This window comes from Simochromis diagramma, unplaced genomic scaffold (assembly GCF_900408965.1).
Source record: "Simochromis diagramma unplaced genomic scaffold, fSimDia1.1 OVJJ01000557.1, whole genome shotgun sequence".
NCBI lineage: Eukaryota > Metazoa > Chordata > Actinopteri > Cichliformes > Cichlidae > Simochromis > Simochromis diagramma.
This window is the reverse complement of record NW_024387156.1, coordinates 3,406,506-3,424,357: the sequence shown is the minus strand read 5'-3', so window position 1 is coordinate 3,424,357 and position 17,852 is coordinate 3,406,506. Positions and strand designations below refer to the sequence as shown.

General features: G+C 39.0%; 1 protein-coding gene and 1 long non-coding RNA gene across 5 annotated transcripts in view; both read right to left on the bottom strand.

Annotated features, from left to right (window-relative positions):
• The window catches only part of mast2 (microtubule associated serine/threonine kinase 2), a 142,917-nt gene extending 127,496 nt beyond the window's left edge, over positions 1-15,421 (bottom strand). For 2 of the 4 annotated variants that reach the window (XM_040048413.1, XM_040048414.1), the window contains exon 1: positions 14,542-15,421. In XM_040048413.1, coding sequence (XP_039904347.1) covers positions 14,542-14,622 — 81 coding nt within the window. In that variant the 5' untranslated portion in view covers positions 14,623-15,421. The remainder of the gene's footprint in view (positions 1-14,541) is intronic. The other 2 variants (XM_040048415.1, XM_040048412.1) reach the window with 2 other exon arrangements.
• Positions 11,006-14,535, bottom strand: LOC120744211. Its single transcript, XR_005698322.1, has 2 exons — positions 13,605-14,535; positions 11,006-13,558 (listed from the first exon to the last, which is right to left on the bottom strand). It is a non-coding gene; the product is annotated as an uncharacterized LOC120744211 (long non-coding RNA).
• Positions 15,422-17,852: the final 2,431 nt, after the last annotated feature.

The window sequence follows — 17,852 nt, the reverse complement described above, 5'->3', positions numbered from 1 at the left end:
GACTCTGTTGAGTCACTACTAAACTTTAAAATCAGTGTGAAGATGTGTCCATTGTCTGCGTACACCCAGCCAAACAGACAAGTAACTCCACTGTCTGGTCACCATGAGGTCATACTTGCCCACCCAAATAAACAGTGTGATCAGGAACAAAGAATGAGGAGGAAAAGAAGGAGAAGAAGAAGAAGAGTATGGAAAAAAACACCCACAAATGTTCCACATCTGCACCGTCTCACTAAGTCAATGTGGAGATATTTGAATATATTCTGTTATCTATCCAGTAAACGTGGTAAACTATTATATGAAGTTTGACAAAGGACGAAAGAAACTTCAAATGATCGCCATCTTTTAGCATCCAATATACAACTGTCAGGAACAGCTCAAATACAGATCAAATGTAACAGTAAGAAGTGCCACACTCTAGTTTTTGCTGCTCACAACTCAGCAAATAGATTGTTTGACAATATTTCTAAGTGGGCGTAGTCACAAGTTTACAGGTTTGAAGCACAAAAACTAAAAGAAAGTCCAGTGCACCATGGGAATAACTCTCCAAATGTCTGGAACGACACTGGAGGAATGAAAGCCACAAGCTCCATGGGTATATCAGATATATCAGAACCACGTCACTATTAAATGAATCTAATGCAAAGCTGTTTTTGTAAAAGATGATGTGTCACCCTGGGAGAGGTGAGTAAAATCTCTGGATTGCAGCCATGTGACCTGGGTGTGAAGTTAATATGAGGTCAGAGTAGCTGACAGTAACCTTTAATTGTACAATACTTGATACAACTATCAGGATGCAATAAAACAAAACTCCAAAAGAGGAAGGCGTGCATTTTAAACCAACACCATAACACTATGACATACCATGAGATTAGGGTGGTAACAAAAAACTACGAAAACAAAGAAAGAAAGCATGATAGATGAGGTGTGCTTTAATCTGAGGTCAGGCTCAGCAGGTCATCTCCAGCCTGCCTCCCTCTCCTAGTGTGAGGTGACCTTCACTGGCCTGCTCAGTCGCGCTGGGGGACATGAAGTAAATAACCCACTGTTGAACCACAGGCCAGATAATAAGATGGTTGCTGTGGATCTCTTCATTAGTAGGTGGAGCAGTTTGGATGCAGCCACATTGTTGGCTACGGTGAGAGGAGACAGGAATAAGCAGTGGAAATGTTAGAAGGGGGAGGTTTCTTTGCGAACAGTGGGGTGCATTCAGAAAATGTCACAAAGGAAAATGTCACATCTCACCTCCTCATCCTCTTCTGTGCGCACTGAGAGAATTATTTGTGGGAGGAAAAGCTCAACAGCGCTGGAATCAAACCTTTCTTTAGTCATACAAACACAGATTCATGAGCGTGTTTCAGTTTGGGGGAAAATGATCGGTTATTTGATTATTTGGCCAGGCAATGATCACGGATAAAGTCCAATGATTTTGAACACAATGAAAGTATTCCCTGTTGTCTCACTATCAGATATAAGACACAAGGGGTGAGCTCAGACTCTTGACTCAACACAATGACAATGTGACATCATGTTTTTATAGATTAAAAGTTTATTTCGTGATCTTATTTCAAATTTTTTCGTTATTTTGCTGGAAAATCTTACTAAAGAATAAAAAGTACTTGGTGAAGAGCCTAACACAAAACACACAACAACAACTTCCATTACAATTCACACCAGCCAGCCAGGAACAATAGAGTAGTTTGAGATATTAAATAGCTTTTCATATAGCTGCTCGCCTCTGCCACACAGATGAAGCTCATTAAATGTCTGGCTCTCATCCAGCAGCTGAAAGACACAAAATAATGCGTGTGCAGTCATGTGTGTTCAGATGTGAGGGGTGTGTGTTATGTGGAGACACCTGGTCTCGGGTCTCTACCTGTCGTTGAAGCTCAGTTTGAAAATGAATGGATGTAACTGACATTATCCAAAGGATCTCTGCTCTCTCCACATAAACTGACAGTATTATTATTGGATCATGTTTTATAGCCTGACATTAACATTTGGCTTCTTTGGGTTGCATTTTTGAAGATAATCATACTGAAGTTTATTTGATTTTCTGTAATTATACCAAAAGTATGTGGAAAAATCTTATTTTGTTGCATGAACCACAACTATGCTGACTTTAAGATTTGACAACATAAAAAAATAATAATTTTCCCAAAAACATGACTGACTCTTGAAAATTTTACTCCGGCCACGCGATTCCATTGTGTCTATATAAATGTGTTCTTGTAATGTGGCCGCTTGACTGAAAAAGATAGAAAACTGCATATGAAATATGTGCAGAAATACACAATAACCTCTGTTGTAAAACTTGAAAAACACCACAGCCTTTTGGCAACTAAGAAGCTCTGAGCCATGAAAACAGACAGAGTGAGAAATGATCCCTAAAATGGCAGAAAGATGCAAAGTCAGTGCTGCAGTTTGGACCAGAGCGAGCCAAGTTCCAGCTCCTTAATTCAACGTTTAATTTGCAAAAATCAGAGGATTACACAAAATTTTATCCCTGGAAACATTAAGTCTCTGCGTACAGCACAGGAAATCCTCAAGTCATGATTTGATTTATTGAGGTGTACCTAAACCTGAACTGGATTTGTCCCAGCAAATAAAATAAATAAATAACTTTGCTGTGTGAATGATGAGATAATGCTGAGATCAATGAGACATGTTTTTATCATAATGTTTATCGTACATAGGCCACTGAGAAGAACAAAAGCTAAGTGCAATGAATAAGATCCATCTTTATAATTTAAGGAGTAATGGCAAGTCAAAGAACAATCAGAGTCTCTCAGGCTTCGTAGTACAAAGCTAGCATACTACATTATTTCCATTAGGCATTAGTATAATTACTATAGGCATACGGTCTATTCTCATTCTCAGTCTATCATATTATTCCTGACGTGACACCTCAGTGTCAGAAAAGCTTCAAACTCACTACCGATGCCCAGGAAAATATTTTGTATATGCATAATACCATTTATGATACTACGGGGAAGAGCTTTGGTATTTTCAAGTCATATCTCAAAAAACTGAACTTGTGAATTTTCATCTAAGTTTACCAATTCTAACTTAGATTTGACGAAGAAAAAGTATTTAGGATTAGATTTTAAAACGGCCTGTTTCAGTTCAAGCATGGTTTTCAATAAATTGCATGCTCAAAAAAATGTTTTGTCACGTACCCATTTCTTCTTGTTGCATGTTTAAGCTCTACGTGGAACCTTGTTAAGATACGACCGAGCAAAATATGATTTTTTTGCCATTTTTCAAGTGGTCTTAAACTTTTGATCGGGACCATAATTTAACTATTTAAGAAGAAATTCTTACATAGTTCTTGTTTTTCTAATTAAGACAAAAGTTAAAAATGAATATTTTTAAAGTATGGTAGTAGTTATGCTTTTTCATTCCTTTTTAAATGGAAAAAAAAAAAAAAACAGACTGAAAACCAGAACTGATTGCAGGCTGCATTTCATTACTGACCACACAGCTTGTTACAACAAAATGAGAAACATGTTTAATAAATTATTGTAAAAGTAGAAAAATGACATCTTCAGCTCTGCAGGCATGAAACACATCTCATTCAACTGCTCTGTTCCAGAAATTGTTGGTTTAGGGAGCAAAAGATTCCTGAATGTACTTGACTACAGTCATATGCTACAGATAATTTTTAGATTATTCAAACACCTGAAAACACATAATTAGCTACAGTATATGATGAACGCATGAAGAAAAACTGTATAGTGGCTGATATAGTTAATCAAATATAGTGTATGAATGTGAGACAAGCCTGTACACCACCAGAAACCAAGATATCAAAAAAACCCTCACAAAGACGCACTAAAATCAACAAAGTAATTGCTTATTATATTAGCGCAGAAATGTCAAACACAATGAGCAAGAAAGGCATCGGGAAAATTGTCAACGTACTGGTCAAAAGATGTTTTCCTCTCACACTAAGTGACAAAACCTGCCTGTATGCAAAATGCAGCAGGGGAAATAAGGAGGGGTCTCACAGCTGCTGAGTAGTTTGTGTCTTATCAAATAGCCCTGATCTCAGCCCTAACGTTTCATACCTTCCTACACGGAGGCTGAGCCAACATTTAGATCTTTCAATATAATACAGTTGCAAATCACTTACAAATAAAAGAAAAAACACATATGTGTAATGTGGGTATGTGTGCACATACGCCCATTTTTGCAACATGTGTGTTCATGCACATGTGGCACCATAAGAAAACATACTGCATCAGATTCGGGCTGCAGTTTTCTTGAGCAGCAGGAGATTCATGGAAGCAGTGATCTCTCAGAATACTGAACCATTCAGAAGCTGCATTTACTTGGGTCATTGCCACACATGAGTTGATGCTTTGTCAGCTGGCAGACTTTTTATGCGATTACTCTACTAATAAAAGCAACACGAATTGTGCAGGGCTGCCAGGTTTTTGATGCTCTGGCACTAATAAAAGTTTACCATCATCTTTCTGCAGCACAAACATGGGATGCAAAGGACAGTACAGATCAGGAAGTATACTGCATGCAAAACAGCCTTTTTAACGGAAGCCAACATGTTATTGTGTTGATGCATGTCACGACAAGACGATCACCAGACTCATCATCAGAGTGGATCATAGCCAAAAAATGAGCAATTTAATTACAATCTGCAAAGCACATCTGGCACTCTGAACTAAATGTATCAAATGACATGGCAACATAACTAATGGACAATAAATAGTAAAGGTATGACGACACAGTTAATGAACTCATCTCAGATTTGGCTGTAATATTTACAATGTTTGAATCTTTTAAAAATCACTGTATCATATATTAGTGCAAGAAATAATTAATAACAATGGCACTAGGAATTTTTGCAATGCAGCAACTACCCTTCTATTTACAAGGGACCAGGATTACTTGGGGACTTTGGTATGTTGCTACGACTGCGGTGGTCAGTGATCTTAATCCCAAATCTGCCATTTCTAATTTGTAAACTACAAATTCCATCAAAAACTAGCTTCCATATTTCAGTGTTTTCATGTGCACAAGAGGGTGGTGTTGGCAATTTTAAATGGAAGTTAGACAGCATTTTGTCCACATATGTCAAAGAGCATGTCTGGCTGCGGAGCATGAAGATATATTAATTGAAGAATAAAATTTCAAAAGATGATATGATGGAGAACATCCATGGCAGGACTACGTAAGGCACATTGGGCTACCTTTCAGGAACAATCTTTGTAGAAGTCTATTAAGATTCATTTTAGGCCTGCAGCTGACCACACATGGAATTCCCAGAGGATTAGTTTTAAATTCAACTCAAACTAATCCCAGGCAAACAGGGCTTTATTACACTGGACTGGTATTACCAAGGAAATATCCATCGCATGTCTGTTTCTTGCACTGCATTCACACAGAACATCCCAAGTTTGTTAAACTGAAATTAACGACCTGCATTACTTCTAATCTACAGAATAACTACTGAGCAATTATTGAAATATGGCAAAATGTTCCAAAAGTGCTTCAATGATTTATTTTTATCATTATGATAGATACAAGTTTGCTCTTTCAGTGACTAGGACTCCATGTTGTTTAGTAAAATAAGACTCAGGAATCATGAGAACCAGTGCTGTGCAAATGTTTAATTTACTAAAGGTCCTCAGGTTTATGTGGACTAATGTGAGGTTCTGTTGGAAATATCACCCAGCAGAGAGCCAAGGACTTGTATGTTTAACAGGAAAGTGTCAGTGGGAGGTAAACTGAAAGCTCAATTTTAATAAAGTGGAATTATTTTTACCTCAATTCACATCAAATCTCCTACCAGTGCAAAAATATTTATACTCATTAAGTTGTATTGATATTAAAAAATATATAAAAATAGTAGGCCAGTTAAACTATACATGGGCCAGTAAAACTTTGAGCCACTGACCTGGGCCTGGAGCTTCACCACCATGGCTACACCATCACAGGCCTGTTTTCTGGAGCAGCAAACGTTGCATCAGAGCACAGGGCTCTACACCTGATATGACTGATCATCAGTTCACATGAGTCACTATTTACAGGCCTGAGACATGTAGCGATACGACCTATCAGAACACTAATCCCCTGGGCTACTGCTCACAGCTCACCAATTTAATTTTTGGTGGATTAAACTGATATTTAAACGTGAAAGCTTTAATCGTGGGTGTGTTCTTGCTCTCAGGGCTCAGTAGCAAGTCCAGCTTGTTTCTCTTGAAAATAATATTTGCCAAAAGCGATTGTGAAAGAATTGAGGTTAATGTTCAAACGCTGTCTGGGAATCAGACAGTGAGGTCTCATTACTGCCTAACCAGAGTTATCAGCACTGCTATAAAATGAGATCAGAGCCGTTTCAGTAAAGATTGTAATTAGTCCAATTTATGCTGATATGAATGCTTGTAATCATTTTGTAGTTTTTCCGACAGAGCAGCTCTGAATAATGCCACTGACTCACTGATGTTCCCACTTCCTGTGGTTCAGGGAGGTGAATTGGAGACTGGAGAAACAGCCGATTGCTGCCATTTTTTAATTTCCCATATGTATATATAATTCAACAATTGGTTGCAAGCTAACCGGGCCTAAGTTTAAGTTTACATCTTGCAGATCTTTCCAGTGAATGTGGCACACAGGCATAATAAAAAATGTCTTTACTTTGACTGACAAGACAGAACATAAAATGTAACTTTTGCAGTTACATAATTCGACTGTCTGTCAAACCTTCTTGTCTTATGATTGTTTCAGACCTCATTGTTGTGTTTGTGTTCCTATAGTTAGCTGGCAAGGAAGCAGGATGTTTTTCTGGAATCGCCTTGCTGGCCAAGGCCCAAAGGTTAATATCACCCAATCACAACAGGGATGGCCACCCTCAGTCACTTCCAAAAAACATTCATGTATCAAGATGGCCCACACACACACTGTTTGATTTAAACCACAGCATGCTGTAAAATCTGTAACGCCCACTTGAATGCAAGCGAAGGAGCTCATGAAACGTGTGCTGACACAGTTACTGTCATCATTGTAACATAAAAACAGGCCAGAGTAACAGACACTCCTCTGCAATCACTGATCCTCAACCTCGTTTTCGAGGAAAAGAAGTCATTTAAGTCATGCAAGCGACAAACACCTGTCAAACACCAAGAGGTGGGGGTTGGGGCTGTTGATTGGTTGACCTCATTTCACTGAGTAAGAATGGTGAAGGTTGATGGTAGAGTTCATACACACATTTCCCTGTTCTGCTCTTTCTTTCACTTAGAGATCCTGCAGAATACTTTAGCTTTTTGATGTGTGCGTGTGTGTGTGTGTGTGTGTGTGTGTGTGTGTGTGTGTGTGTGTGTGTGTGTGTGTGTGTGTGTGTGTGTGTGTGTGTGTGTACATGTTTATACATCTTTGTGAGGACAGGAAAATTGGCCTGCTACCTTATTTGTGGGGATCAAAAGTCACTTGAGTCACACGGGCGACCATGGCTCAGGGGGTTGGAAATCGCATCTGTAACCGGAAGGTCCCCGGTTCGATCCCTGGGCTCTCTGTCCTGGTCGTTGTGTCCTTGGGCAAGACACTTTACCCTACTTGCCTACTGGTGTTGGCCAGAGGGGCCGATGGCGCGATATGGCAGCCTTGCTTCTGTCAGTCTGCCCCAGGGCAGCTGTGGCTACAACTGTAGCTTGCCTCCACCAGTGAGTGAATGTGAGAGTGAATGAATAGTGGTATTGTAAAGCGCTTTGGGTGCCTTGAAAAGCGCTATATAAATCCAATCCATTATTATTATTATTATTATTACTTATGGGGACGAAAGGCCTGTCCCCACGAGTTTGAAGGCATTTTTGAGGCTCAAAATGTTGTGTTAGTGTCAGGGTTACAATTAGGTTATAGTTAGGTTAGGTATAGGGTAAGGGTTAGGTTTAGGCATTCATCTTTGATGGTTAGGGTTAGGCTAAGCAGCTAGGGAAAGCATTATGTCAATGAGATGTCCTGTGTGTGTGTGTGTGTGTGTGTGTGTGTGTGTGTTCTCCTCCTCAGTGGACAACACTGTGTTATCTACAATTTTGGGGGGAAAAAATACTCCTACTTATTCATCCATCCAGCTGCTGAAAAAAAATATTTAAAGTTACTCATAATTTTTCCACACTTCTGCTATGAAAGTTCAAAAGCTGCCAGTTGTAAGCCCTTTCCATCTCCTGTTTTTCCTCCATTAGCTAGCTCCCTGGCAAGGCCACTATTGTGGTGGCCCTCGAGCTGCCTCTGTACCTTGTCTCACTGTCAGGTGGATTGTGTCAAATTAAGTGGCAGTTATGACAAATGATTATGTCTGTGCCTGCTTTTACATGGACACATGATCCCAATTATTGTACACAAAAAAAAACTATAGAGAAGAAAATCTAAACTCGGGCAATTATGATAGCTGAATAGCATGTTACTTGTTCAACTTGATATCGCTCCACTTAAGAAAATATCGGTTTCCAAGTTGGTTTAAAAAAATGTCATGACATTCTCTGCTGGAGTGCTCACCTTATACTACCTAGTGCTTTGAGGTGACTGTTATGAATGAGTGCCTACAGGAGGCACAGCCATTTGTCGTTTTCTGTGAATTAGGTTAATGCGACTCGATGCTCTTGAGTATACATTCACTTCTATTAACAACTCAAAATGGAAAATAAATGCCTAGAGAAACACTGTAAGTGTTCATTGTTTTCCTTAGTTAGTTAGTTATATATTAATAAAGAGCAATGTTATATCATAATAGGTTCAAATTTATTGGTTTAATGCTAGTAAATTTTCACATACTAAAAACTTCTATTGAAAATTTCCTAAACACTAAACATGACAGAACAGCTTCCACAAGGAAAACTCTTTAACAATGTTTAATATTAAATTGTGTCAAATTTGAAAATACTACAACAGCAAGCATAATGCAGGCTTTTGTTCACTTTTTTTTTTGTTCAGAGTTGTGCCCATTTTCAGGGACAGGATAGAAAAAGCAAAGTTTAAACGAGGTGGTCAATAGCACAGACAAACGCTAGGAACGTCCACTAAGGCCTTTCTTAGCAAACAGCAAAGCAATGTGCAGTCCAGATCCGTGTGAGATCAACATCACTCAGGTTCGGGGGGGGGGGTAACATTATAAGACATTAAGCTGGAGCAGATGATGGATTTTCCCTAGTAAGAGTGTTGTGCTGGCATTTTCACAATTTAACAGACCAAAGTTTAATCTAAAGGAAAAGACTTAACAAAATATAATTTGAGAACGGTAAACAGATAACCACAAACACACTGAATATTAACAAAGGGAAACAAACAAATGCTTTGACTTGTGTCCTTTGTCACTTTTTGAGATTTCTCCTTCCTACTCATTGCAGATTACCACAATAACTAAACCTGTACACTAATACGTGAGATTTTTGTATAGTCATCAATAGGGCTCATCTCAGCCATAATTCTCGTTAATGAGGGCTTTATAATTAATGTCAATCATCCTACTGCATCTGCGCCTTCCCATTAGTGCGCTTCTAGGCATTCTAAAATGGCACATAAACCATTTGGGCTCTATCAGTCTGCCCCCTGGCATCTGCAATGCAGGGAGAAATATCAGCTGGAGTCCCAAAGGTCGTTCTGGCTCAATGGCTCCTCAGCTGCACCTAACCCATAAGTGGTTAAAGGCTGGGAAGGAAATCACTCTCCCGTATCAGTGAAAGGGAGGGGAGGAAATTTAATGAGTACCCTAAGCACATCTAATGAACCGGAGATGTTAACAGCTACTGCTACCGTTGACAATATGTAGAGCAGACGAAGTTGATGAGGCTGGAAGCGGTTTGACTTCTTTCAGCATTATCAATAGCGAAGGATGGACATTATAGTGAGCATGGGGCTGGACACTATGGAAAGAAATCCATTCTCTCAGAAGAAGAAATGTTCTAAACATTAGCTACATGGTCATATGATAGAAAAAAAATGTTGGTAGTGCTAGATGTTTAGTGCAATGGTTTTCAAACCCTGAAAAAAGTAAACTTATTCAAACTGATGGACAGATAACAGTTTACAAAGAATTAAGGAGCTACAATGTGCATTTTACAGCTTAGAAATGAAGTGAAAGTGAAGTTAGTGAAATAACAAAACTCCCTGTTCCCAGCCACTCCTATTAACACTCTGCTGTAGAGTACACATTTAAGCTGCTGTAGATTCCAGTCTACCTCAAGTCTGCCCTAATTAGCTTGATCATGTCAGGGGCTTAAGCAAGGAGCAACAACATGGTGTCTTAAGTGAGAAGATATTACAGTTTATCCTTTCATCTCTCTTTCAGCTAGCAGAGAAAGAAGAAATGTTTTCTCTGCAATCTATGAGAGCTATGAACTCCATCACATATAGCTGCAATGTTTTGGCTGCGGGGAAAAAGTTATTAATTAATTTAAAACATAATAATATTATTTGCAACAAAAACAAATCATATTTAAATACCCTTCCAAGAAATCTAAGGTTGCTTTACACAAAAGTCAGAGCTCAAAGGCCTCAGTGAACAGGTGGCATTTGAACTGTCTGTTGAAAATACTCAGGGATGGAGCCTGTTCCAGAGAGATGGTGCAGCAGCACTGAAGCCTCTTTCCCTAAAAGACTGGCGTGAGAAGTGCAGACTACGCCTTTATCTGCAGAATGCAGAAGAAAACATGAGGTCTAGAAGAGAAGATCAGAAAAATGCTGAGGAGCAAAAGCATGTTGGGATTTGTAAATGAGGAGATGGATTCGATAAGAGATACGGAACTCAAGTGGTAGCTTAGCCGTCATCATCGCCAAACTCCAGCACGTAAGTGTTAGGGTGATGTGTTTAGGTAAGAACTCCGGCAGCTGAGTTCTGAACATACTGCACTGTGTTCAAGGCTTTGATAAACAGACCAAGCAGGAAAATGTTACAGTAGCCCAGGTGGGAAGTACTGAAGCTATCAATGATGGTTTCAGCTGAAGAGTCAGGGAGCACTAGCCAGAGCTTGGACATATTTGGGTGGCAGTTTTAGAGATGGATTTAATATGTAGTAAAAATTAAGGAGAGTGGAGGAAGCCCAGGATGACACCAAAGTTGTGGAAAAGGTGAGATAGAGGTGCAGTTTGGCCACTTTTCCTGGCTGTGACCTGGGAACCACAACCACAGTTCAGTTTTATTATTGTTCAGTTTGAGAAAATTGGTTGACATCCAGTTTTTGATGTCTACGAAGAAGCTGACGAGAGACAAAGGAAGACCTTACCAAGGTGCTTCTCTGGTCTGTCACAGCAGATGGTCTGTGACCCTCCCTTTCCTCAGGACCAATAATCAAGACTGCGAGGCTGAAGCTCATGCGTGCCCAGAACACGACGCTTTCCAAGCCCTGGAGGATCCACATTCTTTTGCATACTTTTGATATTTTTTAAAGAAGTGTGTCATGTTACTGGATTTTGTTGGGACCTGTCGCCACTATATCTTGCAACCTGTCTTTATCTGTGCTTGGTCTAATCATAGAAAACTGACCACTTCCACACTTTTGATGATGTGTGACCTTTCTTTGGTATTATCTCTTCCTGAACGGCGGATACATTTTCCTTCTTGGCTTTACTCATCAGGACATCCTGGTTATTGTCATTTTTTTCTCTCAGAAGACCAGCGTTACACCAACCTTACATACTGCCTGAAACCAAATTATTGTTTGTCTCATCAAATATTAAAGCCTACATTTATCATCGCCGTTGACATTTTTCCCCCTCTATAAAATATTGTGATCATTTTATCGCCCAGCACTGCTCACACCATGTTGGAAAGTTCCAAAAATATCCATTATAAAAAGGAAAGCTGCCATTTTTCCATTTTTTTTACATTCAATGTTCAATGGCATTTACATTTAACCCTATTTTGAATTTGTTTAAAAGATAAAGGAGGAGTTTGATTACACCTTGCAGAATGTCTGACTTTAATGATGTAACAATGTCCTGTTTGTTTTTACGGTGGTGACTGCAAACAGTCACCACCGTAAAAACAAGCATTCTTCTTCCAACTGTCAGTATGCAGGTCCCACATTACAACACTCCAGTGGGTGTTTGTATGTGTTTATCCGCTGTCCCTGGCAACATATTGAAATTCACGCTGAAGTTAGAAAATGACATCCATCCTCTGACTGTATGAAATGTTGGTTATTTTGTGGGGGTTTTATTGTAACAAGGACAGCGTGTAAGTGAAGACATCAGTGACGAGTGATCCTCCAGGAGCAACTGTATGATCTGATGATCTGTTTCTCATAAAGTAAGGACGATAAGCATAAAAACCACATATTTGTGTGGGTTTTCTTTACAAGACGGCAACTGGCTGTTATTTTTAAATGAACATGTAGAAATCATCATCAAGCAAAAACGGAAATCCAAGCACAGCTCTGACCTCTAGCATGTGCAGCTTTTCTCCGAGGACATCTCTTTGCTTTGTCAGAAGTAAGTTTTTGTCACACATCTTACAGAAACCCCAATTATACACATTTGCAAGAAAATAAGAACAGCCAACCCTGAAGTAATATAGCACATGATTCACAGCCTTCCACAATGTAAGCAAATAGGCAGATAAGTCACTTAACATGAAAACGCCCTGTCTGCTCCTTCACTTCGTCACGGTTCACACAAGAACAAATAAAACTGTGGCAGCACAAAAACATCTGTCTTTCTTCCCATGATACAAATATAAAGCTCACTCCCTCAAACTTCCCCAAAACCGAATCCTTCCCCTGAATCTAAACTGCCTGCAAAGAAGACATTTCCTCTTTTAGGCCGGTTTTGGGAAACATTTGGAGCTCCACCGATGACTTCATCTTTGGACAGAGGTTTTCTTATTAGAGGGCTATCTTTATAGTTTTTACAAACAAAGACAAATAAAATATAAAACTGCCTTAGTATGGCTCCTGAACAGTATTACACACAAGCTGCAAGTGATTTCAATTCCTAGCAGCATTAAAATAAACTTTTACTGAATTCTATCAGGAATTGCACTGTACAGTATTACCACGCAACAATGAGTTATTACAGACTCAAATATGATGTCCTCTGTAATGGCTTGCCCATATCAATAAAGTCTTAAATATTTAATTATTGGTTTAGTGAGGTAAAGTAGCCACCAAAGGGGGCATGCAACAAATCTGACTGTAAAATTGTGGGTGCAAATCAATATTTACTATAACAGATATGCTAGGCTGATAGCCGGTGCTCAGCTTCTCATACTTCTTACTTCAAAAAGTCTTTACGGAAAATGTTGTAAAATCTTTCAGGACTTCACAAAACATTTTGAACATTTAGCCAGTTGAATATTATTAAAATACTTAGACATATGGTACTGCGATAGCAATCAATACTGGCCTATACCTGTTTTTAAACCAATATACTGATGCATCGCTTCTAGAAGAGCATATTCCACCAACAGCTAATAACTGGTTAAAGTAGATATATGTGGCAGACAGTCGTTTATTTTGTGCTTAAGCCTCTTAACCCTCTAAATGTGCAAATGCACAGAGTTTCAGACTTTATATATGTAGAATCAATAACTTTATGGGAGGGATGAACCCTCCCCCAATAACACTTATATCAAATAACTGGACTGAAAAAAATACTACTAATAAAAAATACCTGAAATGAAATTACCAGTTTGATGGCACAGCTCAAAGCCCCTCTGACCTCCAGTTCTGATGCATTTGTTCTTAAGCTGTAGGTTTCCCAGGTATCCCAGACTGGCATTACAACTACATGTTGAACAAATTGGGCACTGAATAGATTAGCACAAGGCCAAATAACACCAAGTAATGAGCCCACTATGGATAACTTGGTGTTAGTTGGTGGTGGATTACTTCTACTTACTGATAAATTACAACAAATCCAAAATCCATACTCTTTGACAAAGCGCAGATTTACTGCTAGAGCACACTTTAGTCTTCTTCAGGACTCCAGACTACATTACATGCCTTCGTCTGACAAACCAAAGAATGTATACAACCTACCATAGTAGGAAACAGCCAGCATCCACACTGACTGAGCAAAAACTGTGAAGCTCCTGAATTAGGTCCCTTTTCTCCATTAGGGAATGAGTCTTTCAAACATGTAGAGCTGCAGGGACAGAGCATCTGTGTACATGTTTTACTGAAAGCGTATATTTCCTGAGAGGATTAACTGTTCATTAGTAGTGTGCTGATGAAACAGACGGACATCATAACTGCTTGTTTATTCTATATTGACTGCTTCATTTTTCACACAACCTCACTGCTGTGTGACTACATGCTTACAGCCAGTTTTATAACTACTAGCAATAGCAACTAATTATGATGGCATATATTAACTCATCTAAGCCAAAAAACATAGTTATTAGGAAAGTTCTGGAAAAAGGTCTACATTGCAGAACTACTAAGAAAAATGGTTTTGCATAAAGGTACCGAAAGCAAAGGACGTCGCTGTTTAAGTGGTTTCTAGCGATTTCTGTGGGCTCATGAACTCACAAGGGAACGAGACACGTCCTTCTGACATAGCAAGGAGTATCGAAAGGCTTTTACTACTCACCGCATCTTTCTCCTCTCCTCCACTGTCGTGCTGCTCCATACTGCAGAGTTTCCTTTTGTTTTTATTCTCCGTCCTCTTCATACTGGCTGTAGGAACAGTCCTATCGCGCGTCGGATTGCACCACTTCACCCGCTTTCCTGAGCAGTTTCCAGTATCCTCTCGGTAACTTCACTTAGCTGGCTAGCACAACGTGTCAGGTCGGCTGCTGTGGTTTTCAGGGACACCTCAGCGCCAAACTGAAATGCATGGCTTGCTGTTGCAGTTTGTTGACTTGCGATTCCACCTATGAGTTTGCTCCGGCCAGCCATTCCCGACTCAGAGCCCGGCTACACTTCTTGTGCTGACTCCACATCTGGAAAACCCGTTGTGACAAGCTGTCAATCAGCCTTCTTGCATGAGCAGCCACCGGTGTCTCCTTGAAAACAATAAAAGGGCAGTGTGCGCTTTTCACAGGGATAGCTTTATATTTCTAGAAAAAATGTATCCGCGCTGCGCTTTTTTGTGCCGTCTGTGGCAACAGTTCATTCAACCCGATTTAAGCTAGCGTCTTGCCGCTGAAACACTAGCTGAGCGGCTAGTCTGGCTGCCTGATAACGTCTACCTGCCCAGAAAGACCGTGACACCCTGGCAGGTCTACCTTCCCGCTTAACGCTTCCAGATGATTCCCCAAGAGCTCCACGTCATCCGTCTCTGTCTGGTGACTTCTTAGGCGACATACATCATGTCTCGGTGTTCGCCCATCCTCACATAAAGGCTGATCTCTGCGAACACTGACTTAACCTCGCTGTTGAACTGCAACGATACGGTACAGCTCAGCTTGTTTCCTGGCTCTGACACGACTGCTGGGGTGTCAGGTTAGCAGGAATACAACATCCGGTCCATTAATACCAAAATAAAAGTATGCAAGAAAGGACGGGAATCCACATGTAATAATAAAAAAAAATCCTATCTATCTAACTAACTACTAAACAAATAAATATATAAATAATAAAAATGCAATGACTATTAAAAATAAATATTAGTGATAACCTCTTTGTCTCTCCCAGAGTGTTCAATCTTTGACGTCTTTGTAGTCATAGAAAATAAACCAGATGGGGATAACATTCACTTACTTTGAAACGATAATAATAATTATTAAATTGTATTTATTAATTTAACCAGGTTAGTCTCACTGAGATCAAAGATCCCAGTGGCACTAACCACTGATCTCTTTTACATAATAATTATAATAATTTGGGATTTTCCTGATGTGAGTGAAATTTGAACATTGACAATGCAATGTGATATCGGTAACTGTCGTGGTAAAAGAAGACAAATATACTCTACTGCCATTTCAAAAGAAGAAAATATATTTTTGTTTATCCTGAATGCAATATACTGAAGTCAATATGTCGTTATATTATGTCTGTCATTTTTCGCAATTTGCGCAAGTGCAAAAGGTTTTATTTTGAAATCCTAATCCCCTTCACACCTCTGGTTTCAAGCTCATCTACACCCTCCGCTTGCTAGACGATTTCTTGATTTTGGAAAAAAAGATGATGACGATTATAAAAAAAAATCCATGCAGACACATGAAAGAAATTAACTATTTTTGTTTTCTAAAATTTAAAAGCACACTCACAGACTCAGACACCTTATACTGATTCCTTTACATATACCGACTTGCTTTTGCATCCTCGTAGTGTTGGGGCTGTGAAACAATTCCACGAGGTTTGTTGTTGTTTGCTGCCACCTATTGATTAACAACTAAACTGCTTCGTATGTGTTTTCTGTGTGTATGTTTAATGAGACCGTGAAATAAACAGATAGGCTTATAAAGTGATGTATATTTTAATGTTTCATATATAGCTTTCTTGTCACTTTGACATCCTTGTATTTAAACCACACGGCAATACTTTGATAAATTGTGCCATATATATGACAGTCAGATTTTCTTTTATCCCCACAGTAGCCTTATTCTAGCTTTCACTGTTAAACTTCACCAGGTACACCTGTTCAGTGTTTCATTAATGCAAAGATCTAATTAGCCCGTCACACGTCAGCAACTCAGTCCATTTAGTCCTACAGTCATGGTCAAGACAACTTGCCGAAGTTCAGGTTGTGCAGCAGCAGAAAACCGCACCAGCTGTCACTCCTGTGCTGAGTAGGATAACATTGACTGGGCTGATGGATCTCAAACTCTGCTGCAGCATACAGATGCTTTCATTTAGTTTATCTGGCATAAACAAAATAAAAGCATGCCAGTATCCATCCTATTTGTACCAGTAGTTTAGACTGGTGGTGTAATGTGGGGGACATTTTCTTGGCACACTGTATGTCAGCATCATTTACTCTAAATGTCTGACTGAGTATTGTTGCTAACCATATCCATCCCTCTCTGATCATAGTGTACCCATCTTCTGATGGCTGCATTCAGAAGGATAACACATTCAAATAACCTCAAACTGAATTTTAAATATGACAACGAGATCAAGATAATTTACCATTTTTCTTTTTTAATGCTCTGATATTTTGAGAAGCACTATGTGATTTTTGTCTTGAAAGGTTCTTTACTTTACTGACTTTACTATCACTTTCCTCAAATGACCTCCCAAGTCATTGCGTTTTAATCCATTCGAGACACGTTTGGGGTGTAGTAGAATTGGATATTTGCATTATGGATGTGTAGCTGGCCTGCAAATTTGTCAGCTTCCCATTCAGTTGACCACAACTCCATATTATGGTCAGTATAGACAACAAAGTCCAAAGAGTGTTTCCAGCGCCTTGTTGAATCTTTGTCACAAAGCCAATATGGAGTTCAACTCAGTGTAACTAAAGAAATGGCCAGTGAGTTTACCCTTACTCTTTAGTATAAAATAATTCATACATTTCAAAACATAACAGGAAACAACTCATATTTTCTGTGCATCATGTCTTCTTTAATTTAACATGTATGATCACTTTTTAATTTAAGAGTTTTAAAATTTTAATCTTTAAATTTTTATGCCTCTGCTTTCATTTTGTATTTGCATTTCCTGCTTTTATAGCTTTTCTTGCATATTGTTGATCTTATAATCAGCATTTAATATTGTTGATCTAAAAAGAGAAAACCTAGTGACACTTGAAAGTATTCTGCAATTTTGTGTAAGTCACATGTACATCTATTGTTATTCTGTTTTGTTTTTATTTTGAACAGCATTTGAGCGCTGATTAAACACTGTTTATGAAGTGTACAGTATAAAGAAACCCTCACTGTATTTGCAAGGCTGTGCTTAAGGTGAACAAAATAAAAAACATGTAGTATAACTTGAGAAAACAACAAACATGACAGA